The 26643-nt window shown below is 38.2% G+C and overlaps 1 protein-coding gene across 4 annotated transcripts; it reads left to right on the top strand.

The window, feature by feature from the left end:
• The first annotated feature begins 1212 nt into the window (after positions 1 to 1212).
• PANK2 (pantothenate kinase 2) lies at positions 1213 to 26023 on the top strand. Of its 4 annotated transcripts, XM_074285484.1 has the most exons (7): positions 1213 to 1642; positions 9406 to 9758; positions 14811 to 15064; positions 15604 to 15780; positions 16935 to 17058; positions 21786 to 21911; positions 23361 to 26023. In XM_074285484.1, the coding sequence occupies exons 1-7, from the start codon at positions 1306 to 1308 to the stop codon at positions 23409 to 23411; spliced, it is 1422 nt and encodes a 473-aa protein (XP_074141585.1). In that variant the 5' UTR covers positions 1213 to 1305; the 3' UTR covers positions 23412 to 26023. The 4 variants fall into 4 exon arrangements, with proteins under 4 accessions (XP_074141585.1, XP_074141588.1, XP_074141589.1 ...); XM_074285487.1 differs by lacking the exon at positions 9406 to 9758 and having other exon boundaries at positions 1507 to 1642; XM_074285488.1 differs by lacking the exon at positions 1213 to 1642 and having other exon boundaries at positions 9409 to 9615.
• Positions 26024 to 26643: the final 620 nt, after the last annotated feature.

Here is a 26643-nt window from a genome sequence, read left to right as displayed (position 1 = left end):
GCTCTGTCTAGTGCGCCCCCTAGCTGCTTCTCTGGAGAAGGAACCAAGAGGAGTGAGGGGTATCAGAGGGGCTGGAGGTCAGCCTTCCTGTGGGGCTTTAGGCTTCTTTTGTTGAGTTTATTTTATGTTAAGCACATTTGGAAGGTGATTTTATTCAAGGCCGGGTTTTAGAGGGTTTTGGGGGGCAGTTATGGGAAGCTGAGGTTTCAGACGGTACTTTGGGGGGATACATTATTTTTATAAATGGCTGGGTTTGGGAATTGGGGTCATGTTGTCCAGGAGCTGGGATTTGGGAGCTTATTTTTGGAGGCATAGGTGATGGGAGGGGGTTATTTTTAAGAGTTTTGGGCTGGTTATGTGATGGGGAGCTGAGGGACTACGGAGTCTTCTTTCCGAAGTTAATTTCTGTGGGTAAGATTTTGGGGGGGCGGATCTGAGAATTCTGGAGCTTCAAGAGATAATTTTTTAGGGTGAGGTGATTTTATAATCGGGGTTACTTTTGATGGCTAATCTTGGCACTTCCATAGAGCTTGGGAGGCTATTTTTAGAGATTACCGCGAATCCTGAGGATTCTGAAAGGGTTTTTGGGATGGAAGCATTATGGGGAACTGGGGTTTTCGGAGGCACATTTTCGAGGGGGTGAATTTACAATATAAAGGAGCTGGATTTTGGAAAATAACTGGGGAGCTTTGGGAAGGATGGAGTTTGGAAGGTTATTTTTGGCGGGAGTCCTGGGGGGTTTAAAACTTTTTGAGGTGACGTTATTTAGGGGGCGGTTGAAGTTATTTTTGGCAAGTGACATGATTTGGGGGGGAAGGGTTTGGGGGGAGGGGGAGCCTGGCGGAAAGGGGGCGGGGCAGCGCCACCAGGGGGAGGGAGCCTGGAATAGGCGGGAGCGCCGAGTTCCACCTCCTTTCCTTATAGCAGTCTTCCCGCCCACGGGACGATGGGAGGAGGGGACATTCTTCAATTGAGTGTACCCTCCATCACTCTGCATCTTCCAGAGCCGATTGGATAAGAACGTGTCTTTCTCGGTTCCCAACCCACCCCCTCCTTCTCTTCCTGCCGGTTTGCCTCCCTTCCCTCCGCCCACCCTGCGCCTCTCTTATTGGATAGCTATGCAATCACTCTTCCCCCATCCCGGGAGCCCATTGGGCGGGCCGCCGCGATTGGCTCGCTCTGCGCCGGCGCACGGGGAGGAGGCCCGTGGAGGGCGGGGCGTCGGCTGAGGTAGCAGCGGCCGAGGAGGAGGAGGAGGTGGGCACGGGGGGCTGGCTCGGGCGGGAGAGGCGGCGGCTGCAGCTGATGGGAGCGGGTCGGCCCGGAGCGCCTATGGAGCACCAAGCTAGGGCTTCTGCTGCCTCAGCCGGTACACCCTCGGGGCCGCCGACCTCCGCGTCGTCCTCGTCCGGAGAGCCGGGGCCCGGGGGGCCAGCGCTGGAGCCGCGGAGGCGAGAGCCCGCCCGTCGCCGGGCCAGCAGCACCTCGGCCGCCTCCTCCCTGCCGTCGTCCGCCGCCGCGACCGTTGACAGCCAGTGTCGGGGAGCGGCAGGCGGCATGAACCGAGAGCGACCGGGCTCCTACAGCGGCGCCACGCACGCCACCCGCCAGCGCCTGGAGAGCCTCAAGAAGAACCGGCCGCGTAAGTGACGCCTGGCCCGGCCGGCCCCGCCGCCGAGCCCCGGGCCCGCCCTCCGGCCCGCTCGTCTCCCCCGCCCCAGGCCGCCGTTTTTTTCCCGCGCGCGCGCCCCCGCCCCACTGCGGAGGCTGGCGGAGACGGGGCGCGCCCCCCGCCCGCGTGCTCGCGAGCCTCGGGGTCGCGCGTGGGTGCGCGCCTCCTCTCCCTTCTTTGGCCACGCCCTCCGCACCCCGCCCCGCCCATCTCCGCTTCTTTCGCTCCTCGTTCCCCCTCCCTCTTTGCCCCGCCCCCTCCTTTCCCTTCCCCCTTCTCTGTCCCCGCCCCCTCGTTTCCCTTTTCCTCGGCTTGCCCCGCCCTCTCCTTACCCCCTCTTTCTTGCCCGGCCCCTTCCCTCCTACCCGCTCTTCTGTTCACTTCCTCCCCCTCCCTCCTCTCTTCTCGCCCCGCCTCCTTCCTCTTACCTTCCCCCTCTGCTCGCCCCGTCCCTCTCTCTTTCTGCTCTCCCCACCCCCTCCTCTGCCGCCATCCCCTCTACTTTCCCCCTTCCTTTCTCCCCCACCCTCTCCCTTGCTTTCCCCACCTCTTCTTTTCTTTTTTCCTCCAAAAAATCCCGAACCCTTTAACCTTTAGCTCCAAATTTTGTCTCCCCCGTTTTCTTCCCCTTCGTTTCTCACTGCAAATCTCCAAAGTCACCGGGGGTGGGAGGGGTCTAGGCGGTGTCCTGGCCGAGTTGGAAGGACTTAAGGAGTCCTTTTCGCCTAGCCAGGCCTGAGGACCGCCCCCTCCCCTGAGGCGGCGAGCGGGGGAGGGGGGTCCCAGGGGCTAGGCACGGGCCTTCCTGGGGCTGTTGCCGGGCCTGGGGGAGTTTAGTTGGGAGGGGCTTCCCCCCCCTCCGCACGTAGATTTTTGATTCGTTCTCACTGCCCCGCCCTAGCGGCGAGGTGGGAGGAGATGGGTTGGGCCAGTTCTGCCTGTTATTGCCGAAGGGAGGGGGGAGGGGACTCCTGGAACCTCGACCCCGTTGTCCCCTCCCCCTTTGCCCCTTAGCCCTTTTCTGGGCGCTGGACGCTAAGCACGCCCCGCCCCCACCTCTCGTAGGGCATTGACCCTGCAGGTGGTCTTCCGTTGATTCCCTCGATATTTGCCTTTTGTGAGATTAAAAACCCTTTCCTGGGAGGCGAACCATTTTCCTGATGGGCCCCGAGAGCTGCTCCTGCTCCGGCCTCCCCGACGAGTTCTGGACCTGTTCTTCGGGGGCCCGTTAGTTTCCCTATAAACAAAGACCTCTCTCTCAACTCCTACATCCCGAGCCCAGATGACCCTTCCCTGCAGTTAGACAACTGGCCGGCCTCCTTTAAACTGGGAGAAATCCTGTTTCTCTCCTTGGCTGAAAGTGTAGTTCTTAAGGCAAATAGGGTTAGGATAAAATGGCTTGGCCACATAATCTAAAAATTTCAGCTATGATCCTCATTGCATGACACCACTTTTTAAAGTCGTTAATTAGGAACTTTATATTTAATAACACAATGACCAGTTAAACTTGATATTTAAATTAATTTCAGTGCATAAAACTTAACTTTCCAAAAGCGTAATCAGGCATGACCTCCTAATCCAGTATGAAACTGAGAGAAGATTCACTTCTGTACCACATGTATTGTAGAGAGTAAGTCTGAGAGAATATAGTTAACAGCTAGTGTTTTTGTAGGAGATCAAGTGAGTTATGCTCGGGAGAAGAAGCCACCCTTTGTTTATTTCTTCAGATGTTCTTATCTGAGTGACAGATCAGGTTACCTTGTTAGGCCCACAATACAATTGCAAAAAACCATGTGTGCCATGTTGCTGACCTTGTCTTACTTGCCTAAAAAATTGTTGACATTTGAAACTTGGTAGAGCTACAATCATTTATGTTGAAAGAGGAGAGGCAGCTTTGACACTTTATTGATATTAAATTGTGCTGATTTTTATTTTGCTGGATAAATGACTGGGAAATTTGGAAGATTTACTTTGGTTTTTTGATCTCTTATCCTCTTCATTGGTGTGTTTATATAAGGGTGAAATAATGTAGCTTTTAATTTGCTGCCTCTTACCTCCTGCTTTAATATTCAGATTACTTGAATGTATGTAGCTTTTTTTCTCTGAATAAATTTTATAGTTTGATAGTACCTTATAGATGACATTGAGGCCTTGAGAGCTTAGGTGACAACTTAAAAACATTGTTGGTGAAAAACTAGGAGTAGCAGCAAGGTATACATGATCCTCCCTGAACAACTAAAGGTTCCTTATTATTATTATTATTATTTTGGCTGAGGCAATTGGGATTAAGCGAGTGTTAAGTGTCTGAGACCAGACTTGAACTCAGGTCCTCCTGACTTCAGGGCTGGTGCTCTCTCCACTGTGCCACCTAGGTGCCCCAAGGTTCCTTATTTAAAGTGGGGAGGGGATAGAGGAAAAAAAAAACTACATACATTCAAGGAATTTGAGTAGGATTTGGAAGTACAGAGCAAATTGAGGTCTACAGAAGAAACAAAGGCTGAGGGGTAGGGGCAAGCATGGTGTATATGGGGGATGAAAAGGAGGCTAATGTTTTCACTTTTCTCTCTGAGAATTTGTTGGAACTTAAACCTGGCACAGAATGTGCTTTCAGGCCTGTTCATTGATAAAAATGAGTGCAAAGGAAGCTCACTTTGCATGGGATTAGATGAGATGTACAAACTAAGGGAAAGCAGAGATTCTAGGAGAGGTTTAAAAAAAAGATGCCCATGGCTAATGGGTGAGGAAGGCACACCTGGCATATGGACAGGAGCGCACTCGAGGAGCTCAGGCTCAAGTAGTGCCAGCCTTGCTGCAGTGTGCCAGTTTAATAACTTGGTTTTAAAAATGGCTCCACGCCTCTATTACAGAGTTGATTAAACACAGATCCACTTTGTAGACCCTTGTTTTCTCTTCTTCTTAGTACTACAGAGCCAGGAACCTGCACCAAGTTATAACAACGTTTGCCAAATTGGGGCAAAGAGGAGCATAGTGAAGCTTGAGTGTGCTGGGAGATGCCATGGCACTTTGCATTCTCTCTAAAGCCTTCAATTTAGTTGAAACTCTAGCCAACGCTTGTGATAAAATGATTAGCTTTTTTGCTTTCAAATAAAGTGTTTTTTTTTTTTTTGCCAACTTTAAATATATGTGAAACTAAAGCAAACATGGCCTGTCTTCTCACAGAAATAAAGCAAGGAATATAAAACGTTGGCAGTATCTAAATATAGTCAAAAGGAAAGTGAATTATATGGTGGTAAAATGGTGTAGTGTATATTGTATTTTAGGGGCTTCAATGGTCTGCACATAGGAATCATACATTTGAATAATAATATAGTTCCAGGTTTCAGCATTTCTGCTCTCTTGTTTATCTGGAGAGAGGACAAGTAAAAAGAACTGTATATTATGTTATCAGACACATCTTACTTAAATTATAGAGAGAAGAGAAAAACCATATTTAGTACTAGGCAGTAAAAAGAGTGGGGGGGGGAGGGAGGAGAGAAATTTCCACATTTGCTCTTTAAAGCCAATTTATGTTTAAAGCTTTGATCCAGAGTCTCTCAGGATTCATAACTTGATATCTCCTTTTCCTTATGTAGTAATTGTCTTTTTGAGTTTTTGGGAGCATTTCTTCCTTTACATATTTGTGCTAGTAATTGGATGTATGCTGTCAAACACTCATTACAATGTTTCTTTGAATAATGTTATATATTATCTCCAAACAAAAACTTATTGGAGACCACTGTGTTGTATAAACGTTGATTCCCTGGTTTACTACCCTTTTTGTGGAAGCAGAAATAAGCATCTCTCATTATTTGATTATATTTTATTTATATGTTGCATATGGAAACTTAATGGTAATGTGTAAGGGTTATACCTTTCCCCTAAGGATGGTAAATAATGTTTTTAAAAATAACAGGGATATTAACTTAGTGTGATTAACTGTATAATTTCCATCGGGAAATGATTCAGAATATAAATGCCTTAGTTTATTTCAGAAACTCAGCTTTTCCAAAGGAAAAATTCTAGTGTGAAAATTCTGACAAAATTAATGTAAGGGCAACCATGACACTTAATAAGTTAAAAGGAATTATTTCAAGGAGATAAAAGTGTGAAGACTTTTTATTGTATAGTTTTGCAGCTAACAGTTTAGCAAGACAATTATGCCAGCTTTGCTTAGAACCTTAGAAGATATGAATAATCCTGTAGATTTATTAATGCTGTTTTGACTTAACTTTACAAAGCAAACTATAGTAATGATATTTCCTGAGCTTTTTGATTGGCAAAACATTAGGAAATAATGGAATTGTAGATTATATAGCAGATTAAGTTTAAATCATCAAAAAACTTAACTACTAATAGACCTTTCACCATAGCAGTTTTTGTGAGGATGAACAGTTTCATTCATTATCAAGATGAGAAACTGTGAAAAGAGGCATATATGGTAACTTTTATTATCCATCTTATCATTATTATCTTTTTTCTTTTAATACTGAAGTATTTCTACTTTAGTTTTTTGAAAAATTCCAATATTTAGTTTGTCAAAAGCAGGGTGCAGGTGCTTTGAATTCTCGGATATATGTAAGTTGTTGCTATTTTCAAACAGTAAAAAAAAGCTAACAAGTTTTAATAATGTACATATGTTAAAGTTTTACAGACATAGAAACTTAAAGTAGGAGAATTTAATTTGATTTATATAATTAACAAATATTGGCAGTCCCAAAAGGGTCCGTGTGATTTTAAACTATTAAAGATTAAAACTGTTTTTGGGACACTTTGTATCATTAAGCAGAAACCAGAGTCAGGAATTTTTAAGTTATGTGTTTGCTATAAGTAGCATTCAGACTTTTAGTCCATTTGCATAGGGATGCACTCTGTATTTTTCTATGTCAGATGAGTAAAATTCTGGGATTTTACAAGAATTAATTTTATTTTATTAAAAATTTTATAATAGCTTAAAATTTTTTAATAACTGCTTTTATGTAACGATATTTTTTTTTAACATTCACCCTTGCAAAACCTTGTGTTCCAAATTTTTCTCTCTCCCTCCCTTCCACCTACCCCACTTCTCCTAGACAACTAATCCAATAGAGATTAAATTTTGTGTGCAATTCTTCTAAACATATTTCTACATTTATCATGCTAAACAAGAAAAATTAGGTCAAAAGGGGAGAAAAGAGAGAAAATAAGCAAACAACAAAAAAGGTGAAAATAATATGTTGTGATCTACATTTAGTCCCCATAATCCTCTCTCTGGATACAGATGGCTCTTTCAGGAGACTATTAAATTGGCCTGAATCATCTCATTGTTGAAAAGAGCTTACTCCATCACAGTTGATCATCACATAATCTTGTTTTCTCTGTATTCTATATGTTTTCTTGGTTCTCATTTTACTCAATATCAGTTCATGTAAGTCTCTCCAGCCTCTCTTTGAAATTAGCCTACTGATCATTTCTTACAGAGCAATAATATTCCATTACATTCATATACTATGTCTTATTCAGCTATTCTCCCACTGATGGGTATCTATTTGGTTTCCGGTTGCAAGGATGAATTTTAATTGTGTGATTTCTGATCTTTCATTTTACATATAAACCTAGATAGAACTTTCATATTTCTGTACTTTTAGAGGATGTATTCATGTGCAGAATATATATTTTTAAAAACAAGATATTGATTTATGCTCTTTGTTACTCCAGTGTGGGAAAACTTGACTTTAAAGGGTAAACTACTCTTAATAAAAAGTGGCCTTTAGCCTCAAGGAATATAAGATTGGGTTCTCAAACTCTCTTTACTATTTAGGATGATTTAAATTTCTCCTTTGTTCTGGTGATACTTTCAGACAAATATTATTTTGTTTTGCAACTTTCTTTTGGATTTCTTAATTAAAATGTGAAGTCAAGTAGGTTTTGTTTTTTTTTTTTTTTTTTCTTGAGCCAAATAAATGTTTTGGAGCATTTGTATTGCTATGGTCTGATGTGAAAGGGAATTTTAGAGGTTGGGAGAATAAGATAATAGATAACTTTTGTATATTCCTTTAAAGTAGATAAATAAAAGCACATGTCATTTGGTTCATTAGTTTTTTTTTTTATATGTGATATCAATATAAGATCCTTGAGTTTTAGGGACAGTTTAATTTTTTTCTTTGTAGGTGGTTCACGAATACTTGTTAATTGGTTGATTTGTTTTACATAATCCTTTGGGCAGTGCTATATTTCATATATAGATAATTATGTTCTGATGCTGTGATCAGTAGGGCTTTAATGAGGCAGAGTGCCAGGCTTCACATCAGGAAGAATTGAGTTCAAATTTGGCCTTTGAGTCTAGCATTGTGACCCAGGGCAAGTCTTAAACCTCTATTTGCCCCAGTTTCCTCATCTGTAAAATGGGGATAATAATATCTCCTGAGGTTGTTGGGGAGCTATATAAATGTTAGTCATTTTTAGTGTATGAGCAATAAGTGTGAGGCTAAAATGCTATGTAGGCTTAGAGGGACAAAGGGAAGATATATGAGATGGTACTTTTGGCTGCCTCTGTTTTCTGTATTCCCTTTTTAAAAGAATATTTTTTGCACACGGTGGCAAAAGTGGTAGATTAGATTAGGGTTATATTCCCTGAGTTGTATTTCCAGTTCTGTTTCTGACTATACTTGATGTCTCTGGGTTTAGTTTTGTCACCTGTAAAATGATCTCTTCTAGCTTTGATCCCATGATATATGGTTTTCTTTCATGCTTTTCTTTTCCAAGTCTTCACACTCACCTTTAAAATCCCCCTTTTAGGTAAACAGCATGTCCAATTCAATTCCTGTTACTAGTATGTTTTACTTAGATTACAAACTTGCGCCCTAGCATTCTTTATTTCTGGTGACCCAGGAGGACAATTCAATGCACTAGAACTTAATTATAGTACTACCTTTCCTCCCCATTGTAGTTAAGCTAGAACTATATAGCTCTTCTTCCTTTAGGCTCATAGTAAGGAAGAACAGCAGTCTTAAATCCATTTTTCCAAATGTTTGTATTTATGATTCATTATTTTAAAATGTAGAAACTATTTGACTATGAAACTCAGCATTGTTTAAATCCTATAGAATAATAGAACACTCATTTTATTTTCTAAATTTGACCTTTGTCCTAGTTTTGTTTTCATATGTGATTCTGAGATTTTATTTCATTGTGTGCTTTTCCTTATACGCTGAGATGAGTTTCTGTTTAGTTGTTTTTAGACCTTGTCCTGCTGGAGAAATTTTAATTATCTCAGAATCACAGTATCTTCCTGACTGTTAGAAGTTAAATAAGGTAAAAGTTAGGAAAAAGCTGCTTTCAGAGAAGTGTGCCTTCTTTTTGATCTGAATATAACTTTTTGAATTTGATGTTTTCTAGATTTGTCAATTAAATATGAAAATGAGAGGAACTTTATAATTTAATTGTAAAAGTATGGATAGTTCATGAGGTTCCATTTAATGAAGTGCTTTAAGTTTTGACCTTTTTAAAGTAGTGCATTTCACCACCAAATAGTGCCTATGCTTAGAGTAGGTAATAAGCATAAGACTATTCTCCAGAATTATATTGAAAATAAGGCAATTAAAATTTTTGCAATCCACTTGTAAAACTGTAGGGAGTGAACCTAGATTGCTTAGTTTAACTGGTAGGCAGAATTACAGTTTATCGTTGTTGGTTATTGCAGCTGCAGAAAAAAATAAGAATTTTTTTCTTTTTTTTCCCTTTTATTTCCCATATAGTCTTTCCGTGGTTTGGCTTGGATATTGGTGGAACCCTGGTCAAGCTGGTTTATTTCGAACCCAAAGATATCACTGCTGAAGAAGAGGAGGAGGAAGTGGAAAGTCTTAAAAGCATTAGGAAATACCTAACCTCAAACGTGGCATATGGGTCCACAGGCATTCGGGATGTCCACCTTGAATTGAAGGATTTGACCTTGTGTGGACGTAAAGGCAATCTACACTTTATACGCTTTCCTACTCATGACATGCCTGCTTTTATTCAAATGGGCAGAGATAAAAACTTCTCAAGTCTCCACACTGTCTTTTGTGCCACTGGAGGTGGAGCATACAAATTTGAGCAGGATTTTCTCACAGTATGCATTCTTTTTTTTAGCTTATATACAATTTATAGTCTATAATGCTTTGCTCTTAAAATAGTACTATAGATTATGATGGAAATATTTCCATCTGCTTCATTATTTTAAGTCCTGGCCTTCTAAATGTAGAGGGTATTTTTTGTTGTTGTTTTTTAAATCAAGTTCAAATTAATTTTGATCTGGAAATAAACCAATAACAAAGTGGGATTGATAAATATATGTAGCTTTTTGGCTTCTTGATGTGCGATGGCAAGAATCAGCCCTTAAAGTATAATTTTTTTTGGTCTCTGTTTTTTTCCTTTGGTCTCTATGATAAATAAAATAAATAAAAAGCCACAAACAGGGAAGGAAATGCTTGAAAAGCAATTTTTAAAGCTAAGGCCATATATCCCACTCAGTCCATAATCTTTACTTCTTAGATTATTTCTAGAATTACTACCAAATGACTCAATTTTGTTTTTAAAAGAATTAATGGAAGACAGGCAAATATTAATTGAAAAAAATACAAATATTGTCTGTGCCTTCAAAGAAATATCTTATTAACATTAGCCTGCTCAGTCTTACCTAAGTTTCATGTTAGAAAGAATGTAGCAAACTTAATTGTTACTTGAAATTTGTGTTTTTATGTCTTAAAATCACTGTTACAGAGCAGGCTAAGAACAGACTTATTTGTGTGTGTGTGTGTGTGTGTGTGTGTGTGTGTGTGTGTGTGTGTGTGTGTGTGTGTGACAGAGAGAGAGAGAGAAGAGAGAGATGTGTAAAATGCAATAACAGAGACTGAAAATCTGGATATTAGGGTTTTTTGTGATTTTTAATTAAGCTTAGTCACCTTACCCCTAAAATGAGAGGATTGGACTGGATGATTTCTAAGGACTTTTCAAAGTTCTCAGCATTCTAATTCTAGAGAACACAGGTATAATGGAGATTAGGAATGAATAGATGAATGGTTTGAGGAGGTATGCTAGAAACTCTCCTTTCCTTCCTCTTACATTATCCCTGAAGAGCAAAAATTCTTTGAGTTGAATAGAATTGATGTGCCACAATGTGATGTTGGCCTAAAACTTTTGAGCTTTTCTGGAGGAGAAATATTTGACATAGAGAATATAATTGTCTCTGAATTTCCCTGTAATATGTCATGATGGTGATAATAGATTACATTCACAGAACACACTTTGTAGAACTGGAGGAGGTGGCTGTGGTATAGCGAATGATATAGCGAAAGGCCTGGAGTTCATATCCAGCCTCAGACATTTAGTTATTTCACTTTGGCTGCCTCATCTGTAAAATGGGTTTCTGTGGGATTCCAGTGAAATTATATTTGTAAAGTGCTTAACATTATTTGGAACACTGTAGGGACGTTTGTTTCCTGCTTTCCTTTTCTCCTTGAACCTACCAGCTCTGCATTGGGGACTGTGGGGATTTTATTTTACAGAACAAGAAATGAGAAGGAAAGGGAGTCAGGGCAGGAGGCTCTGCTGAGTCTGAGTTCATTTCTCATTTGTCCTCTTCTGCCTCTTACATCCTATTATCAGTACTAGTTTCCTGTTTGGGCTGAAGGGCACTTGCTGGTAAAGACCCATTCATGCCTAGAGATGTGTAAATACAGCAAAGCAAAGTCAATTTTTTTTTTTTTTTTTTTTTTTTGGTAATTATGTCCTGAAGGACTATGAGACTTTAAAATCAAGAAAAGCTGCTAGAATATGAGTATGTATTCCTTGTTTCTCTGATCTTGGTTCTCCCTATCTCTTCTTTAATTGAAGTTAAAGAAAAAAAAACTTTATGCTAATTAAAAGAAACCTATTTTAAAACTATATTATTGGGGAAAAATTTTTCCTTAGAATCACAGGATAATAGATTTAGAGGTGAAAGAGACCTTAGAGGACATTTGAGTCATCTAGTTCAATCCCCTTATTTTATAAATAAGGAAACTGAGTCCTAAATAGGAACCTGCCTAAGGTCACACAGGTAGTAAAAGCTAAACAGTTGAGATTGAAACTCCACATCCTTGAACTTCAGATTCAGCACTTTTCAGGTGCAATACAATTCATGTTTTAACAGTATCCATCAATAGGTGGAAAGTGTCTTAAATTATTAGCAGTGGTGACATGTTTAAATAGAGGAATTTGTTTTTTGTTTGTTTATTTTCTTTTGTCAGAGGGATTGTCTTATTACTTAGGGCTTTAAAAGTTATCAGGACCTAATTAACTGTCATTCTGAGTCACCTAAGGCTAGGAAAATGGTTTACTTGACATTTTAATCTGTTATTACTGGTAAAAAAGGATTTGTGATTTTAGCTCTTCAACATCTAACCTTATAAAAGAATTATTTCTCTTTCTCTTTAAAAGCTAAAATGGTTAACTCTAAATTAAATTGTTTTTTTAATTTCATAGTTCTCAATTCCCATCCCATCCCTTCACCTGGTCCATTTAGTGACCCTGAGAGGTCCTCCCATCCCTTCTTTCAGGTGTTAGAATTCCATTAATACCTCTAAAATGAATTTTTATTTTTTATTTTTCAATATCACAAACATTTAAATACTTGGGTGTTGGACTGTTATGCTGAGAGGTGATAATGAAGAAAGCAATTTCACATGATTGTCATAATCCTACTTTTCTTTGAAAGAACTTTTAAGGTATCATTCGTTACAGTTTGTTATATGGTTATTCAAATTATCTATAAAGTTATATTATATCTCATTCATCTGGACAGGGTAGTCTGCAGAGTCAGCCCCACAGGGATTCATCCTGGGGATGATTTTATTTGTAACAATAGCTGTATTACTGAAAAAAAATGAGTGGAAATCAGATTCAAAAACCATAGGGTATTCCAAAAGTCTTTGCATAGTTGACCAAATAAAGATTTTTTTGGGACATTTCCTGTATAGAAAATGTCAAAAAGTAATGATAGAGTATGAAACTTTGTTTAATAAATTCAGTTAAGGAGCTTGAGACTCCTCACTATAAGATTAGCTGAAAGGCTGAAGTTTTTGATCATCTATTGAGATGTGGCTCAATTGATGAAATTGTGGGTCTTCTCAATTGTTAATAGAAAAGGAGTTAGCTATTTAATAAGTATTATAGTAAATAGTTTTAAAAATATGAATTATATGAATTGTTTAGGTAAATTCTCATATGCCTTTTGTGTAAATAGAGATGTTTACATAACATCTTGAGTTTGTTCAATAGGACAATGTTGCTATATTATTTTCAATAACTTGGATTAGTGTATTAAAAAATGTGAGTTATTCACCTAGCTGTAGAGTGACCTAGAACAATATTGGTTGGTCAGAAATAAGGAGGAAATTCAGTAGAAATAAATACAAGACAGAACACTTCAAGGCACCCAAACCATCTTTGAAGGTAAAAAGATAGACTGGTTAGATACAACATGGAAGAAAAGTCATAATGGACCCCAAGCTGAATAGGAGTGAGTCAAGTAATCCCTCAACAGTGGAATGCTTGTTCTTTGGTAGCTAAAAATTAATTAAAAAAAAAAAAAAAAAAGCCTTGGATGTTATCTAGGATTCAAAAACCAATGATTATCTATAGGTCCTAATGAAGGATGGTTGGTTTTGATCTAACAAAGAATATGATGAAATATTTTAAAAATCACTGATTAAGTTTTCCATCTTCACAAATAATAAAGGTGTTTAGATATCAACAAAATGAATTTTTGTCAAATATCAGAAAAAACTTCAAGTAGTTTTCGGGAATTATGTAACCATAGAAGTTGACACGTGCTAATAGGTGGATATTTCTTCAGGTCAAATGAGCATTTATTTATCTTAGGATATTCTAAAGGGAGTAGATCATCTATTTCTCCTCCAAAAGCAATGGCTTTCAATGAAGTAGCGTAGTAATAAAAATAATAAAACATTTTTCCATAAACATTGAGCTTATGTTCACAAATAGAAATACCTTCCTTGTGAAGAAGGGACTTATGGGAAGATGTGAGGCAGGAGGATGTGAGGCAGGATGCAGTCAGGTTCAGGCCTCTGGTGCCAGGAGCTGCCTCAATCTGCTGGTGGTGTTGTTGCCTTGTTCTCTGCTGGGCCTGTTCCCTGGAGGTGTTGGCTCTGCTTAGCTGGCTTTCAGCTCTTCATCTCTCTTCAGGCCCCTCAGCTTCTGTCCTATATCCCCAGACCAGTACCTTGTTTTAAGTATGCTTCTCCCTACTCAGTAGAGCTGCTCTTCTCTGCCAACTTAGAGAAGTCTATAGTTCCTATAGGCCAAGGTCAGATCTCCTCAAACTGCCTTTTACTAGCCTCTGATTCCCTTAATTCAACTCTCATCTGATTTAGGGACTGATTTAAGTCTGTTCTTATCTCACTTGTTAGCTTAGCATAAATATTCCCAGTATCAGATCATCTGATGGAAATGCTTTTGTTGTATGCTTTTTAAACTTGTAAGCATTTTGCTTAGATTATTAGAAGTAAGCATCATTGGGCTACATCCCTAACCTTTGAGGAGGATTTCATAGTATTAATCTTAACTGTGATCTATAAAATGCTATCCTTTGGTCTCGTTTCTTGATGTTTTTTTCAGTGAAAGTATATTAATCTGAATAGACCCTTGATATGGAGTATGTTTAATTTAGTTCTTTTGTTTATAAGTGCAATTATTTGTGGGTTATTAGTGGGTGTTCTGTAACAGACATGCTGCTTTAGTAATTTTTAAAATATATTTTGCATATGAAAGGAATGACTTGTTTTCTACTTGGCCAGTTAATAAAGATATATTTGTTTTTAGCTGAAGAAAAACAGCTTAACAGACCTGCTTGAGCTTTCATTTGCAGAATATATTTAGATGTGTGAGTTGTTTAGATTTCGTTGTACAGCACAGTCTTCTGTTCCCTTCCCCCAATCCCTTCCTCAAACAGATTGTTCTTTGTCTTCTATAAAACATATATTAGTTCTATACTTTCATAACTAGCCTTGGTTTCCCTTGGAGGGGAAGGGGGGAAGGACGTGGCAGAAGGGTACTCTTGGAAGGATTTGATTTTACCTTTAGCATTTAAAAATTTTAGTCAATTTTTTTTATTTCATTACAGATAGGTGATCTTCAGCTTTGCAAACTTGATGAACTAGACTGCTTAATTAAAGGAATTTTATACATTGATTCTGTGGGATTCAATGGACGGTCACAGTGCTATTACTTTGAAAACCCAGCTGATTCTGAAAAATGTCGGAAGTTACCCTTCAATCTGAAAAATCCTTATCCTCTTCTTCTGGTGAACATCGGCTCTGGGGTTAGCATCTTGGCAGTATATTCGAAAGATAATTATAAACGTGTTACAGGTACCAGGTAAGGTCCATTAAGCAAGTCATCAACACAATTTTAACGTTAGCTTGGTTTTTAAATTATTTCACCATATGATACATTAATTTTTTGTTATTGTTGCTAATACCTAGACTTTTTAGTTTAATGCTTTCTTAAAAGTTTAGAGTTTCCATTTTCTTGACATTCTTCATTTGTCTGAATCTGAGATGATACGAACACTCTTAAGATTGTTCAATTGCAAAATGTGTCATAGGTTAGTATGCCGGTTGGGACACTCACTTCTTCCTTTACTTGTTATCTTGGATGATTAAATAGTAAATGTGTTCTGAGCATGGAGATGAATTATCTTAAATGTTAACATTTTTGTGTTGTTTGCTCTTAGATGTGACTGGCATCTCTATGTTTCTGAATTCTCTGGATAAACTGAGGTGTGGGGGTTCATGGTTCCATGGGGGGGGTGTTTTTAGTTACATAAAAAAGTTCTTATCGTCAGTCTTTATTTTGAAGTTTGGAGAAAACGATGCAATGTGTGATACTGTTGTTTTTGTTTGTTTTAATCAAAGTCTTGGGGGAGGAACCTTTTTTGGTCTTTGCTGTCTTCTGACTGGCTGTACCACTTTTGAAGAGGCTCTTGAAATGGCGTCTCGTGGAGATAGTACCAAGGTGGATAAACTCGTTCGAGATATCTATGGAGGGGACTATGAGAGGTTTTCATTGCCAGGCTGGGCTGTAGCCTCTAGGTAAGACTGGCTATGGGAGAGGTGGGAACCTCAAAATATTTGGGAATAAAATATTTTTATGTTGGCTTTGTGCCTAGGTTTAAATACTTAAAAATGTGACTCTATAACATTTCTTTGAACACCATTTTTTGATAATTTTTCTGATACATGATTGCACTATAGATTATGATTTCAGTGTGTTTGCAGTGTTGAATTTGCATTAATCATTGTAGTTGTAGTTAACCAGTTTAACTTTTCTAGCGCAATTATAATTGTAGATATTTCCTGATTCCTTGCCAGAGGTATGAAGGTGGGAAGTTCATAGAACATTATGTATATTTTCAGGTTTTCATTATATTAATTGATTGGATTCTCATTGATTCTTCATTTTTCTTTTCCTTTTTTGTTATCGTATAGGCGTCTGGGAAAAGTAAAGGGAAAAATACTAGGAGAAAATTTAGCTGAGATGAAAAGATAACAATAAAAATTTATTTGTAAAATGTAGTAAAAGAAAAAGAATTATCAATATCACATTAGTTTTAATTCCTCTAAGGTTTTTTAAAGAAAGTTGATTCTATTTAATAAATACCTTGACTTTAAGGAATTCCAGAACGATTGACTAGGAACTCTGATTCTCCTGTATTCATTAAATCTTCTTTATGGAAATTAGGAAATAGACATTTTTGCTGCTTTCTGCATAGCAGGTTTGTGTCACACATCTTGCTGTAACAATCTAAATGGAACAGCTAGCTAGTTGAGCGGTCAAAAAAAAATGCTCTTTTAGAATTGGGGATGGTACAGGATGAGGAATGGAAGCCAAGAGGTTCAAGGCCATGAATCGAAGTCTTCTCAGACCTTTCCTCAGAGGGCCTAATGACCTTCAATGGACTGAGATGATAAGCAAAGAAAAAGTCCAGTTGAATATTTGGATTTTTCTAATTTCTAATTATTAAAATTCTAATGCAACCATATTACACAGCTACCTATTTGTTTAGAATATCTTTGTATTTCAGTTGACACAAATTTTTGTCTTTGACTAATTTCCCTATAGTTTTAAAATAAACATTTTATTTCTTTTCAAAATTGAGTTTTAACTGTACTAAGTTTCCAATACCTTTTGCACTGCCTTGTTTTTCCCCTCATGTAGTGCTGGGTTTTCAATATTCTCATTATAGTTTTGGAAACATGATGAGCAAGGAGAAAAGAGAGGCTGTCAGCAAAGAGGACCTGGCCAGAGCGACTTTGATCACCATCACCAACAATATTGGCTCAATAGCACGCATGTGTGCTCTTAATGAGGTAATAAAAGAAACTAATCTCTTGGTGATATTTTGAGAAAGAAAGGAGACTTCCCACATGCCATGAGGCAAGTCTCAGATTCTGGCATTAATGAAGACAAAAGTGACATTTAGAAGGGGAAGGGAGAAGGCAGCAGGTGCTGTGGGGATGGGGGTGGGATGGGGGTGGGCTTGCAGTGGAGGAGCGAAGTGGGGACCAAGGCAAGGTAAGAACCTGCCAGGAGGTGGAGGAAGAAAGGGAGCCTGGAAACTGGGTCGCTCGCCCCAGGAGACTGTGGATGGCTCCTCTCTCTTGGTGCTTTCAGCTTCTTTACAGTGCTGCCTTGTTGCATTGATGTCAAGCAGCATTGTACAGGGCTATGAAAGAACCAAGACGGATCTTCGCTGCATTCGGGCAATAAGAGTGTTGTGTAGTTTAATGTTAAAGAAGCATTTAGATTTAGTTTTTTAGGGTTTGTCTCCTGTATTTGAGAATTCTGTTTGAAGTCAGCATTCAGTAATCTGATAATGGTGTGTCTGGAGTCGGGAATTCTTGAGACTGTGGGCGAGTCACTTAAATCCTGTAAAGCCTCAGTTTATCATTTATAAAATAGGGGTGATGACCTGTGCAAGATATCTCATAGAGCTGTTGTGAAGGTTAAAAAAACTTGAAGTGCTCCATAAAATCAGTTATTTTTTCAGATTTCTTCTCTTTGCGTTAACACATTTCTCTTAGTGGAGTGAAGTGTGAGAATATGGAGTAGAGGCCAGTGTTCTAAAAACTTGTTGATAATGAACCTGAGCATAGTCTCATCTTACCAGCCATTCCTGTTCCTTCTGCATTGTGCTGAAGCAGAAAGTATTAGGGAGAAATCAGAAGAGGCTTGGGGGGAAGGGGTATAATGCTACCATAAGATCAAGGGAGAGTTGGACTTCAGAAAAAGCAAATTATAACTGCCCTGCAGGGATAGGAGGCAGAAGCAGGGACCTGGTCAAGTCAAAATAAGGAATTTTAAGGAATAGAGTATATAAGAGTCTAGACTCCTTGGCTTTCCCCTAATGCTGCCTCTGTCAGCAGAAGGGAAAGGGAGAGATGGGGACTGGCCTTTAGATCGCTTCCCTTCCTGCCTTCAGAGTGCCCTGTGTTCCAGAATTGACCTTGTATGTGTGTCTGTCCATTCCCTTAGTGCTTGGGGTGAGAAAGCTGCATGCGGCTGACAGGGTGGCTTTTTTAGTTTCCTTTGTGGCTTACTAACGTCTCTTCTCCCTTTTTTTTTTTTTTTTTCTTTTTTTTCCCCAATTTATAGTTTTAAGTATCTGTAGGTTTTAATTAAAGGCCCTTACAAGCAAATTTTTCTTTTGCAGCTTATCTTAGAGAGAGGTATCATTTGTCACCTTATTTTCCTAATGAGCCCTAGATGTCCTAATATCCCCTTTGGGGACAGGTTTAGTGATCCATTTTCTTTTAATCAAGGGCCAAAAAGAGGGCACCTGAAGGCCCATTGTTCCAAGAGTTCTGGTTGACAGGGTTGTCCCCTTCCTCATTTTGGGAATGAAGATATTTGGTACAGAGCTCCTGAGAGTGGGTTGACTTAAGACAGGGGTGTACCCTGGCTCAGTTTTTTGACCTCAAACTTAATATTGGGGAAGGGGAAACAGCAATAGCCATCACTGCTCTTTATACCCTTCTCTTTTGTTTTCCTTCCCAATTTTGACCTTCCCCTTCTAACCAGTTTCAGAAATCCTTGCTTTTACAATGAATTAACTTTATTTTTGTAAACAACTTGACATGGACAGTGACAGTTATATAGTATCTCACTTAAGATGTAGCAGACAAACTGTATAAATTTTATTTCAGAAATTTGGCTGTTTTGGTACCCTCTAAATTCATAAAACAATCTTTTAACTTCAAAATTAGAAGGGAATTTGGACATGGATATTTATTAACATCATGGACTTTTAGAACTGAAAGATATCTTAAAGGAGATTGTCATGTCCAGCTCTAATTCCCTTCCCTTTTCCTCCCCCCACAAAGTGAGTGAGGTGTAGAGAGAGGTTGTATCCTGCCCCAAGAGTAAGTGTTTATATGAAAGTTAGGTGAGCCTTGGACAGAGTGCCTTCTGTTTTACTTGTTCTTGTTTAGAGAGCAGTCCCATGTGGTCAGCATCAGGGTAGGCTTATAGTCTTGTCTTCTTCCCAGTGGTTTTTCTTCATTCTTTTGAACTCTTAAGCAGTGTTGTTTGTTTTATCTGGAAAGTCTTTGACTTCTTGAAGTTGCTGAGTCTGTTGCACATATAATGGAAGATACCTATAAAGGGCTGGGTTGTTCATTCCATTCCTCATGGCTTATAATTCAGCTGTTGGCTATTTCCTCACATACACTTTGGGGGAACAGTATCTCTCTCTCTCTCTCTCTCTCTCTCTCTCTCTCTCTCTCTCTCTCTCTCTCTCTCTCTCTCTCTCTCTCTCTCACACACACACACACACACACACACACACACACTTTTTCTTTTTCTTTTTTTTTTTTTTATTGCTGAGGCAGTTGGGGTTGCAATTGCCTAAGGTCACATAGCTAGGAAGTGTTAGCTCTGAGGTCAGATTTGAACTCAGGTCCTCCTGATTCAGGTGCTCTGTCCACTGCGCCACCTAGTTGCCCCGTCATACACATATATTAAAATGAATCTGATTTTATGAATTTGGGAGTCTTGTCAACACGAATTAAGTATTTATTATATTGTAATAATATATGGAACTTTCACTATGTACTAAGCACTTTACAGTGATCATCTCATTTGATTTTCACAGCAATCTGGGTTAATTAATCCCATTTTACAAATGAAGTTAAATGACTTGCTTAGTAAATGTTTGAGGTTAGATTCCGTCTCAAGATTTTCCTTATTCTGGGCCCAGTGCTTTATCCACTATGCCACCTAAAAACAAGCAAAAAAGCCAGTCAATTCCTGCCTTCAAGGAGATGAGAATGGGGGAATACAAATTTGTGTATTCACTGTAACAAGGCAGATCAGTTTGTCTATGCTCTTCCATCCTGGGCGTGTCCTCTCATAACTTCACTGCAGGGTGTCCAAGCCCACTGGACTGAAGGTCTTCCTTCTCTGCCCCAGGAGGACCCTCTGCCAATGTATCTATCCTTCCTCATCCTTGCCTTGTGAATTTAACTTTGGGTGTTCTAGGCAAAGAACACATTTGGTGTTTCTCACTGGCTACACATGGTAGCCTACTCTCGTTTACTGTAAATCAATAAGCATTTGTTAGAGCTTTATCTATTCTAAGCTCTGGGAGTATTAATCCAATGAATGATACATTTTTTAACAGTGCACCTCTCTGTTGTCTCTATGTGATAGTTAATTTTTTACCCTCCTTAAGAGAAGTATATCAGTGGAATGAATTAAATAAGCAAATAGACAGCAGTCAAGTGTTTGATGATAACAAGAATACTGTCCACTAGACAAGGAATGCATTTGGTAAAAACTGGGAGAGCAATTTGGTGAAAAAATAGGCTTGGATCAGTATCTCCTATATGTTGTAACAAATTCCAATTGGATAATTTCCTAAATGTTACAGGTCATAGCAGAATAAAATTAGAAGAGAATAGGAGATTATAACTTTAACATCTGGATAAGGAAAAAAAAATTTAACCATATAAAAGATAAAGTTTATACAAAATTTGCTTTATCTGAACAAAGTTATAAATTCACTGGTGGGAAGTGCTGACTCCAGCCAACCAGCAAAATGTTCTCTTTACAAAAGTAAGGACTTTGGCATATAAGAATCTCCTGGCTTCAAATGATGTCATCCCAAAAAACCTAGATCCTTTTTTTACTGGAAGAGACAACCCTCGATGATGAATAGAGTGGATGGGAGAGGCTGTTTTGATGTTTTATCTTTGTTGTAGCATGTTTTTGGATATGTTGCTTTTCAAATTTAGTGGCTGCTAACATAGAAGTGTTTGGTGTTGGGAGTATATGGTTATGGCTGAAATAATAAGGAAATCCACCCCCTCCGAATACTTTTTTACTTTAGAAAGTAAGAATTAGACATTTTTAAAAAGGTGAGCACCCTATATTTGAGAATATCCCCGATGTACATTCATGAGACTTACATATCAGTGTATTTCTTTAGGATATGAGCTTTGGATTTCATTTTAGGAGTAACTATGTGGATCAATCTATGGAGGATCTGAGTTCAAATTCGGCCTCAAACACTAGCTGTGTGACCCTGGGCAAATCACTTAACTCAGATTGCCTCCACAAAAAACAAAGGAGAAAAAAAATCCAGCAGCGGACAAACTAATTTTTATATTGGCATGTTTATTTCCTTTAAACAATGAATTAAAATTTATTTGCATTTTTTGTTGTTCTTGAAGTCGTATAATAACTAAGACAAGTAACAAGATAATTTAGTTTTTGTAGTGAAGGGGAAGGAGATGGAAATTCATACCTGAGAATTTGGGTATACAATATGTTAAGACAAGACTATTTTCCTTTCTTCATTTCTGGCATGCTATGAAATGGGACGGGGACTTAGGACTGGGAAAGCCTTATAAAGTAGCATAAATAAACTCATGCATGGTAACATTAGCCTGAAACTCAAATACTTTTCCCTCTTCCCCATCTACCCTCAGAATGTTTTACTGATTAAATAGTCATAAAGATGCTCTTTGGGTGTGGTATTTAAAATGGAATGGTAACTATGTTCAAATCTAATTCCTTTTTTTTCCAATGTGCCCAGAATATTAACCAGGTGGTATTTGTTGGAAATTTTTTGCGAATTAATACCATTTCCATGAGACTTCTTGCATATGCTTTGGATTATTGGTCCAAGGGGCAATTGAAAGCGCTTTTTTCAGAGCATGAGGTAAGCCCATTCAACAAAACATGAATAAAATTGAAGTGCATGCTTAATATTTTTCTATTAATAATATTTGAGGTACAAAATAATGAGCATTGATGATTTTCATTCTTTTTGGGGAGGAAGGGCTCAACATGGGATCAGTGAATGTAATCTAAGGTATGTAGCTATAAAGCTAAAAATGGTCTTGCCGTATTGAAAAATAAAATTCCCAGTTTTTGGCTGAAATAGAGAAATTGTGTAGGAAATAGCCTGCTTTTCCATGCTAAAATAAAACAAAATCATGATTATGGTTGTATCATTTCTCTGTGGTTATCTTGCCATTCTTGAAGTTATATCTGAAGCAGGAAATCCTTTGATACAAGAAATCTCAAACCATGCAGAATAACTAGAAATAATCTTTATATGAAATAAGGTTCAGTGTATTTTCCACAGACCATTCTTTTTTTTTTTTTTTTTTTTTTTTGTATTTATTTATTGATTTTAATTAAATATGTATAGGTTAATAAACAGACATAGTTCAGAGTTAGTAGGTTGGTGTTATAATATTTATTAAAATAATTTTCTGGTTTAATAGAAACAGCAAAGAACCAAAGAATTAAAATGCAAGCTAAAAACCCAAATAAAATTCAAATGTGTCTAATGTACTCATTCAGTAGCTAACTAAAAGGCCCAAGAAAGACAACATACTCAATGTAAGAAAGGACTGCAAAACAATTGGCAATTTTCAGTTATCAAAATTTGGGGATTTGCCTTTTTTTATACTTTTCTGAATCAGGAAAAAATTCTTTTTGAATGTTATGTACCATATATATAGAACAAGGTAGAAAAATACATTACAAACTTGCATTTGTGGGTGTAAATACATTATCTTTCATGTTTTTGGTTTTTTCTTTTTTTTTTTAGTAAGCGATAAGTTGGCTATGATATATACATAGTATGAAACTATTAAGGTAATAAAGAATAGACAAAATGCATGTCAACTATATGGTAGCATACAAACAGCATTCCCAATCTACCCATTCTAAAAAATTATATAATACTGTCAGAAAAGTCTTAAAACTACATAGTTTAATAAGAAATAAATTCAATAAAGAATGATAATACTGAGAACCAAGGCATTCAGAGATTTCAAGTCATGCTTTTTTTATTTCATCCAAAATTGCGTCAACTAAGTTTTCAAAAGTGTGATTTCATACACTTGCTTTCTTCCCAATAAAAGCTCTTTGATAAATATTTAAAATGTCCAGTTTTATCATAGTTAAGATGAAACTGGAACACATACTACTGGTGGCATTTTAGTACATGAAACTATTCTTGAAATTGGATTTGGTAGTTTCATTTCCGCTACCTTCACCTCTCAGTTATTCTTTAATTTTAGTAATTATTTAGGAGCATTCATTTAAATCTTGGTGTACTTTATTAATAAATATCTTGGCTTTTTTGCCTTTCTAGGGTTATTTTGGAGCAGTGGGCGCTCTCCTTGAGCTGTTGAAATTACCCTGATCTGTTGTCTGAAGTTACTACCAGAGCCTTCTACAACCACAATGGAATATGCAGACTTTTTTCCCTTATAAAAAAAAAGAGATGTATTCCAGTGGCTTTTATAATAATAGAGTATATGACCTGAATCAAAGTGAGAGAAAGGACAGAAGTATTTTTTTAAGTTGTGAAGAGAAATCTTGAGTTATGTCAAGAGAAACCTCTAAAAGAAATGAATATAGAGGGGTGGACTCTGCCATTCATTGAGCATCCCCTGTTTAAATTCATTCAGTAAAGTCACGTTAAGCCTGCTGTGTGGAAAAATAGTCATTCGATGAATGAAGCCTCTTCAGGGAAGCTGGCCTGGCTTCAGTAGGCAGAGCTGTTCAGTGTCTCATCCAGAATGTTGTCATTCACCTTGTCTGTATTCTAATCTAATCACATCTTTTGTATAGTTGCTCTTGGGAGTCTTTTCTCTCCATGTTATTACTGAAGTGTTGGTTTTCAGGCTTTTGTGTTGCTGAGAATGTCAAGATGTAACTATGATGTGTGTACATGTATTTATTTATTATTTTTTTTAAAGTGTTTTATTCTGAAAAGTTCTGTGTAGTCAATCCTTGGGTTTAAAGGTTTCTGTGCCATTTTACTCAACTTGAAAAACTTGTTAAAAAGTTATGTTTTTAAAAAGTCAATTTGTCAGATTACATTATAATTTCTTAATCTTGAGCTAAAGTATTTTTTGAAAGCATTCCTCTTAAAAATGGCAGTGTTTCCTTCCCTTTTTTTGTGGATTGGATTATTGAGACGTTTTTCCAGTCACCGGTATGTATCAGTATAGTGTGTATAGCTATATGTGGAAGAACCAAAGTCTGATGGCGGCTTAATTTGGGTTACTCAAAAAGGCAAGCAGCAAATAAAATCAACAAGTTGTCAAGAGGTGAAACTTGGGAGACTACTTCAGAATTCAGTACAAAATTGATTAGAGGCTTTATTTGAAATTCACAAAAAGCAAATCTAACATTCTCAGAGAAGTACTTTTTATGAGCTATGAGAAATATATGCTTTGCTGTTTTTTGAGAGTAATCAGAAAAAAATTTCTTTCAGAGGCTGGCAAAGGGAAAAATACTAAATCTTATTTGAATTTCAACTTTATATGGAGGTTTGGTGGGCCTAAATTAGCCCAACCGCCAGATTTTCTGAAATTACAAGATCAAAATTCTTTCTACTCCAAAACTTATTAAAGTTGTTCGACAATGACCGCTGCTGCCATTTATTAATCTAGAGCAGATAGAGCATTTTGATGGGTCCTTCCCAGCAGGTTCATGTTTCTCTAGTCATTCTTTCCTCTCCCTCCTTCAGGAAAATCTGTAAAGGAAAAAGTCTGGGCACTAGTAGGAAGTCAGGTAAGTCAGTTTGGGAATTAAGAAGAATTGATTGGTGGAATTTTGAAAAGTTTGGGAAAGTTCTTTTACATGAAGGAAGGGAAACTTCCCTAATCCATTGTCTGTAAGATCTGAGTCAAAAGACTTATTTTCTAAGAATTGATAAGTAAATGGGACTATGGCATTACTTAATTGGTGCTGATGCTGTAATTAAGTATGAGCTTCAAAAGATGGCCTCAATTTAAGTATCAAGAAGACTTGGAGCAAATATTCCTGACTAGGAACTTTTATTTTAAATATGATTTTCTCTTCTAATTGTTTGTGTAATGCTTTTAATGACTCAATCACTATTCCTACAGTTCTAAGTCCTGACTTTTTGGGGGAGGTGTAGAGAAGGGCGTTCCTGGGTTAAGGAATCAAAATCTGGTCTCTACTTGTATTTAAATGACTAACAGTCTTATCAGTTCTTACCTAATGTCTCGTTTTGAATCAAGTGTCTCACCAAGAAGCACAGCTGCGGGCTGGAGGGAAAGTATAATGCTCCTGACCATTTGATTCCTACCACTGCTGCATTAACACTATGCTGAAATATCCCATTCTAATTTCCCCTGAACTTAGCACAGTGTTGAGTGTCTAGAAACCCCAAGTCAGGATTTTTTGGTGCTACATCTGTGCTGGACAAAGCATTGGTCCCAGTTAGCACCAGCTACTAAGACAGTTTCATTGGGAAATACATTTTCCTGACTTCAGAAATTCCTCAGAAAAGATCAATGAAGGCTAGACAGCACCGATCAGAAAAGCCAGGGAGGAATTAGGTTTAGAGATGTGGTGGGAAACTAGTCCCTTGGAGTTTACTTTTTCCTCTGTGGTAGATTACAGGATGCACAGAAGGATATCAGAGAACGGTTTGCAATGTTTCCAATTGACCATGCAGCAGAGTACATGCCTTATTTTTGTCCATTCATCCTCTCCTTACTACCCGTGTAAATTCTTAAGTTGTTTGGCCTGGTGCAATTATGTATTTTACTCAGACCTTGGCAGTTGTGAGCAAGAGTTACAAGCCTGAGCCTGCCCTCACTATCTTCTTTTTATCCTGTATTTTTCCACTTTGCCTGCTTCATCAGTGTCTGTATACCTGTATACACACAGCCGAAATATTGGAAATAGTTTTGGAGGGAGCCAAGGATTTGGCCTTTTTATTTTAAACATTGAATTTATGTATGCATGATGTATTAAAGACTTTTTTTGTAAAGCGATTTAAAAATTTTTACTGTGTATATACACTATTATGATTATTTTTATATTCTGTTAAATTACTGTTGAATTAATTGATCTGCATCTCTGAGAAGGAAAGAATGAGTACTATTATAACATGGAATGGGGATGAACAACCATGGATTAGATAATTTCTCAAGCCAGGTAACCGTGGTTATCTTCAGTTGAACTGTAAAATCTTTACTGGGAAGAGTGTTGGACTGGACTGGATCCTGACTGACCTGAGTTCTGTGAGAAGGGGGCAAATTAGTCCCAGCAGTAGGAAAGGGCTTCCTGGATGCTGGGCCTCATCAAGGCACTGGGGATGTGCTAAAAATCTCAAAGGTTTCTATTCTAGTAGAAAGACATGAAATATAGTTAGATAGAGGCAAGGTAAGTAAAGGGGTAGAGACTGGTCTTCCAGGATCCCTCTTAGAGAAGGTGGGGTTTGAACTGACTTTTAGAAGGAAACCAGATGAGGATGAGGAGGGGGGAGAGTTTGGTCCTGGAGCTGAGAGCCATTATGGGCTGATACGGTTAGAACTGCCCTTAAGGAAAAGAATTGGCAAATAAGCAAGAGAATTAGTGCAAGTCAAATTCATATTACATATTTCCACTGG

This window comes from Sminthopsis crassicaudata, chromosome 2 (assembly GCF_048593235.1).
Source record: "Sminthopsis crassicaudata isolate SCR6 chromosome 2, ASM4859323v1, whole genome shotgun sequence".
NCBI lineage: Eukaryota > Metazoa > Chordata > Mammalia > Dasyuromorphia > Dasyuridae > Sminthopsis > Sminthopsis crassicaudata.
This window is presented reverse-complemented; position numbering and strand designations above follow the sequence as displayed.

Bases quoted from the DNA above. Each gene is read 5' to 3' on its own strand.
- PANK2 (XM_074285484.1), top strand. From the start codon at position 1,306: ATGGGAGCGGGTCGGCCCGGAGCGCCTATGGAGCACCAAGCTAGGGCT. The intron at 1,643-9,405 runs GTAAGTGACGCC...TTTCCCATATAG, and splicing joins CCTCAAGAAGAACCGGCCGC to TCTTTCCGTGGTTTGGCTTG. The intron at 21,912-23,360 runs GTAAGCCCATTC...TTGCCTTTCTAG, and splicing joins CGCTTTTTTCAGAGCATGAG to GGTTATTTTGGAGCAGTGGG.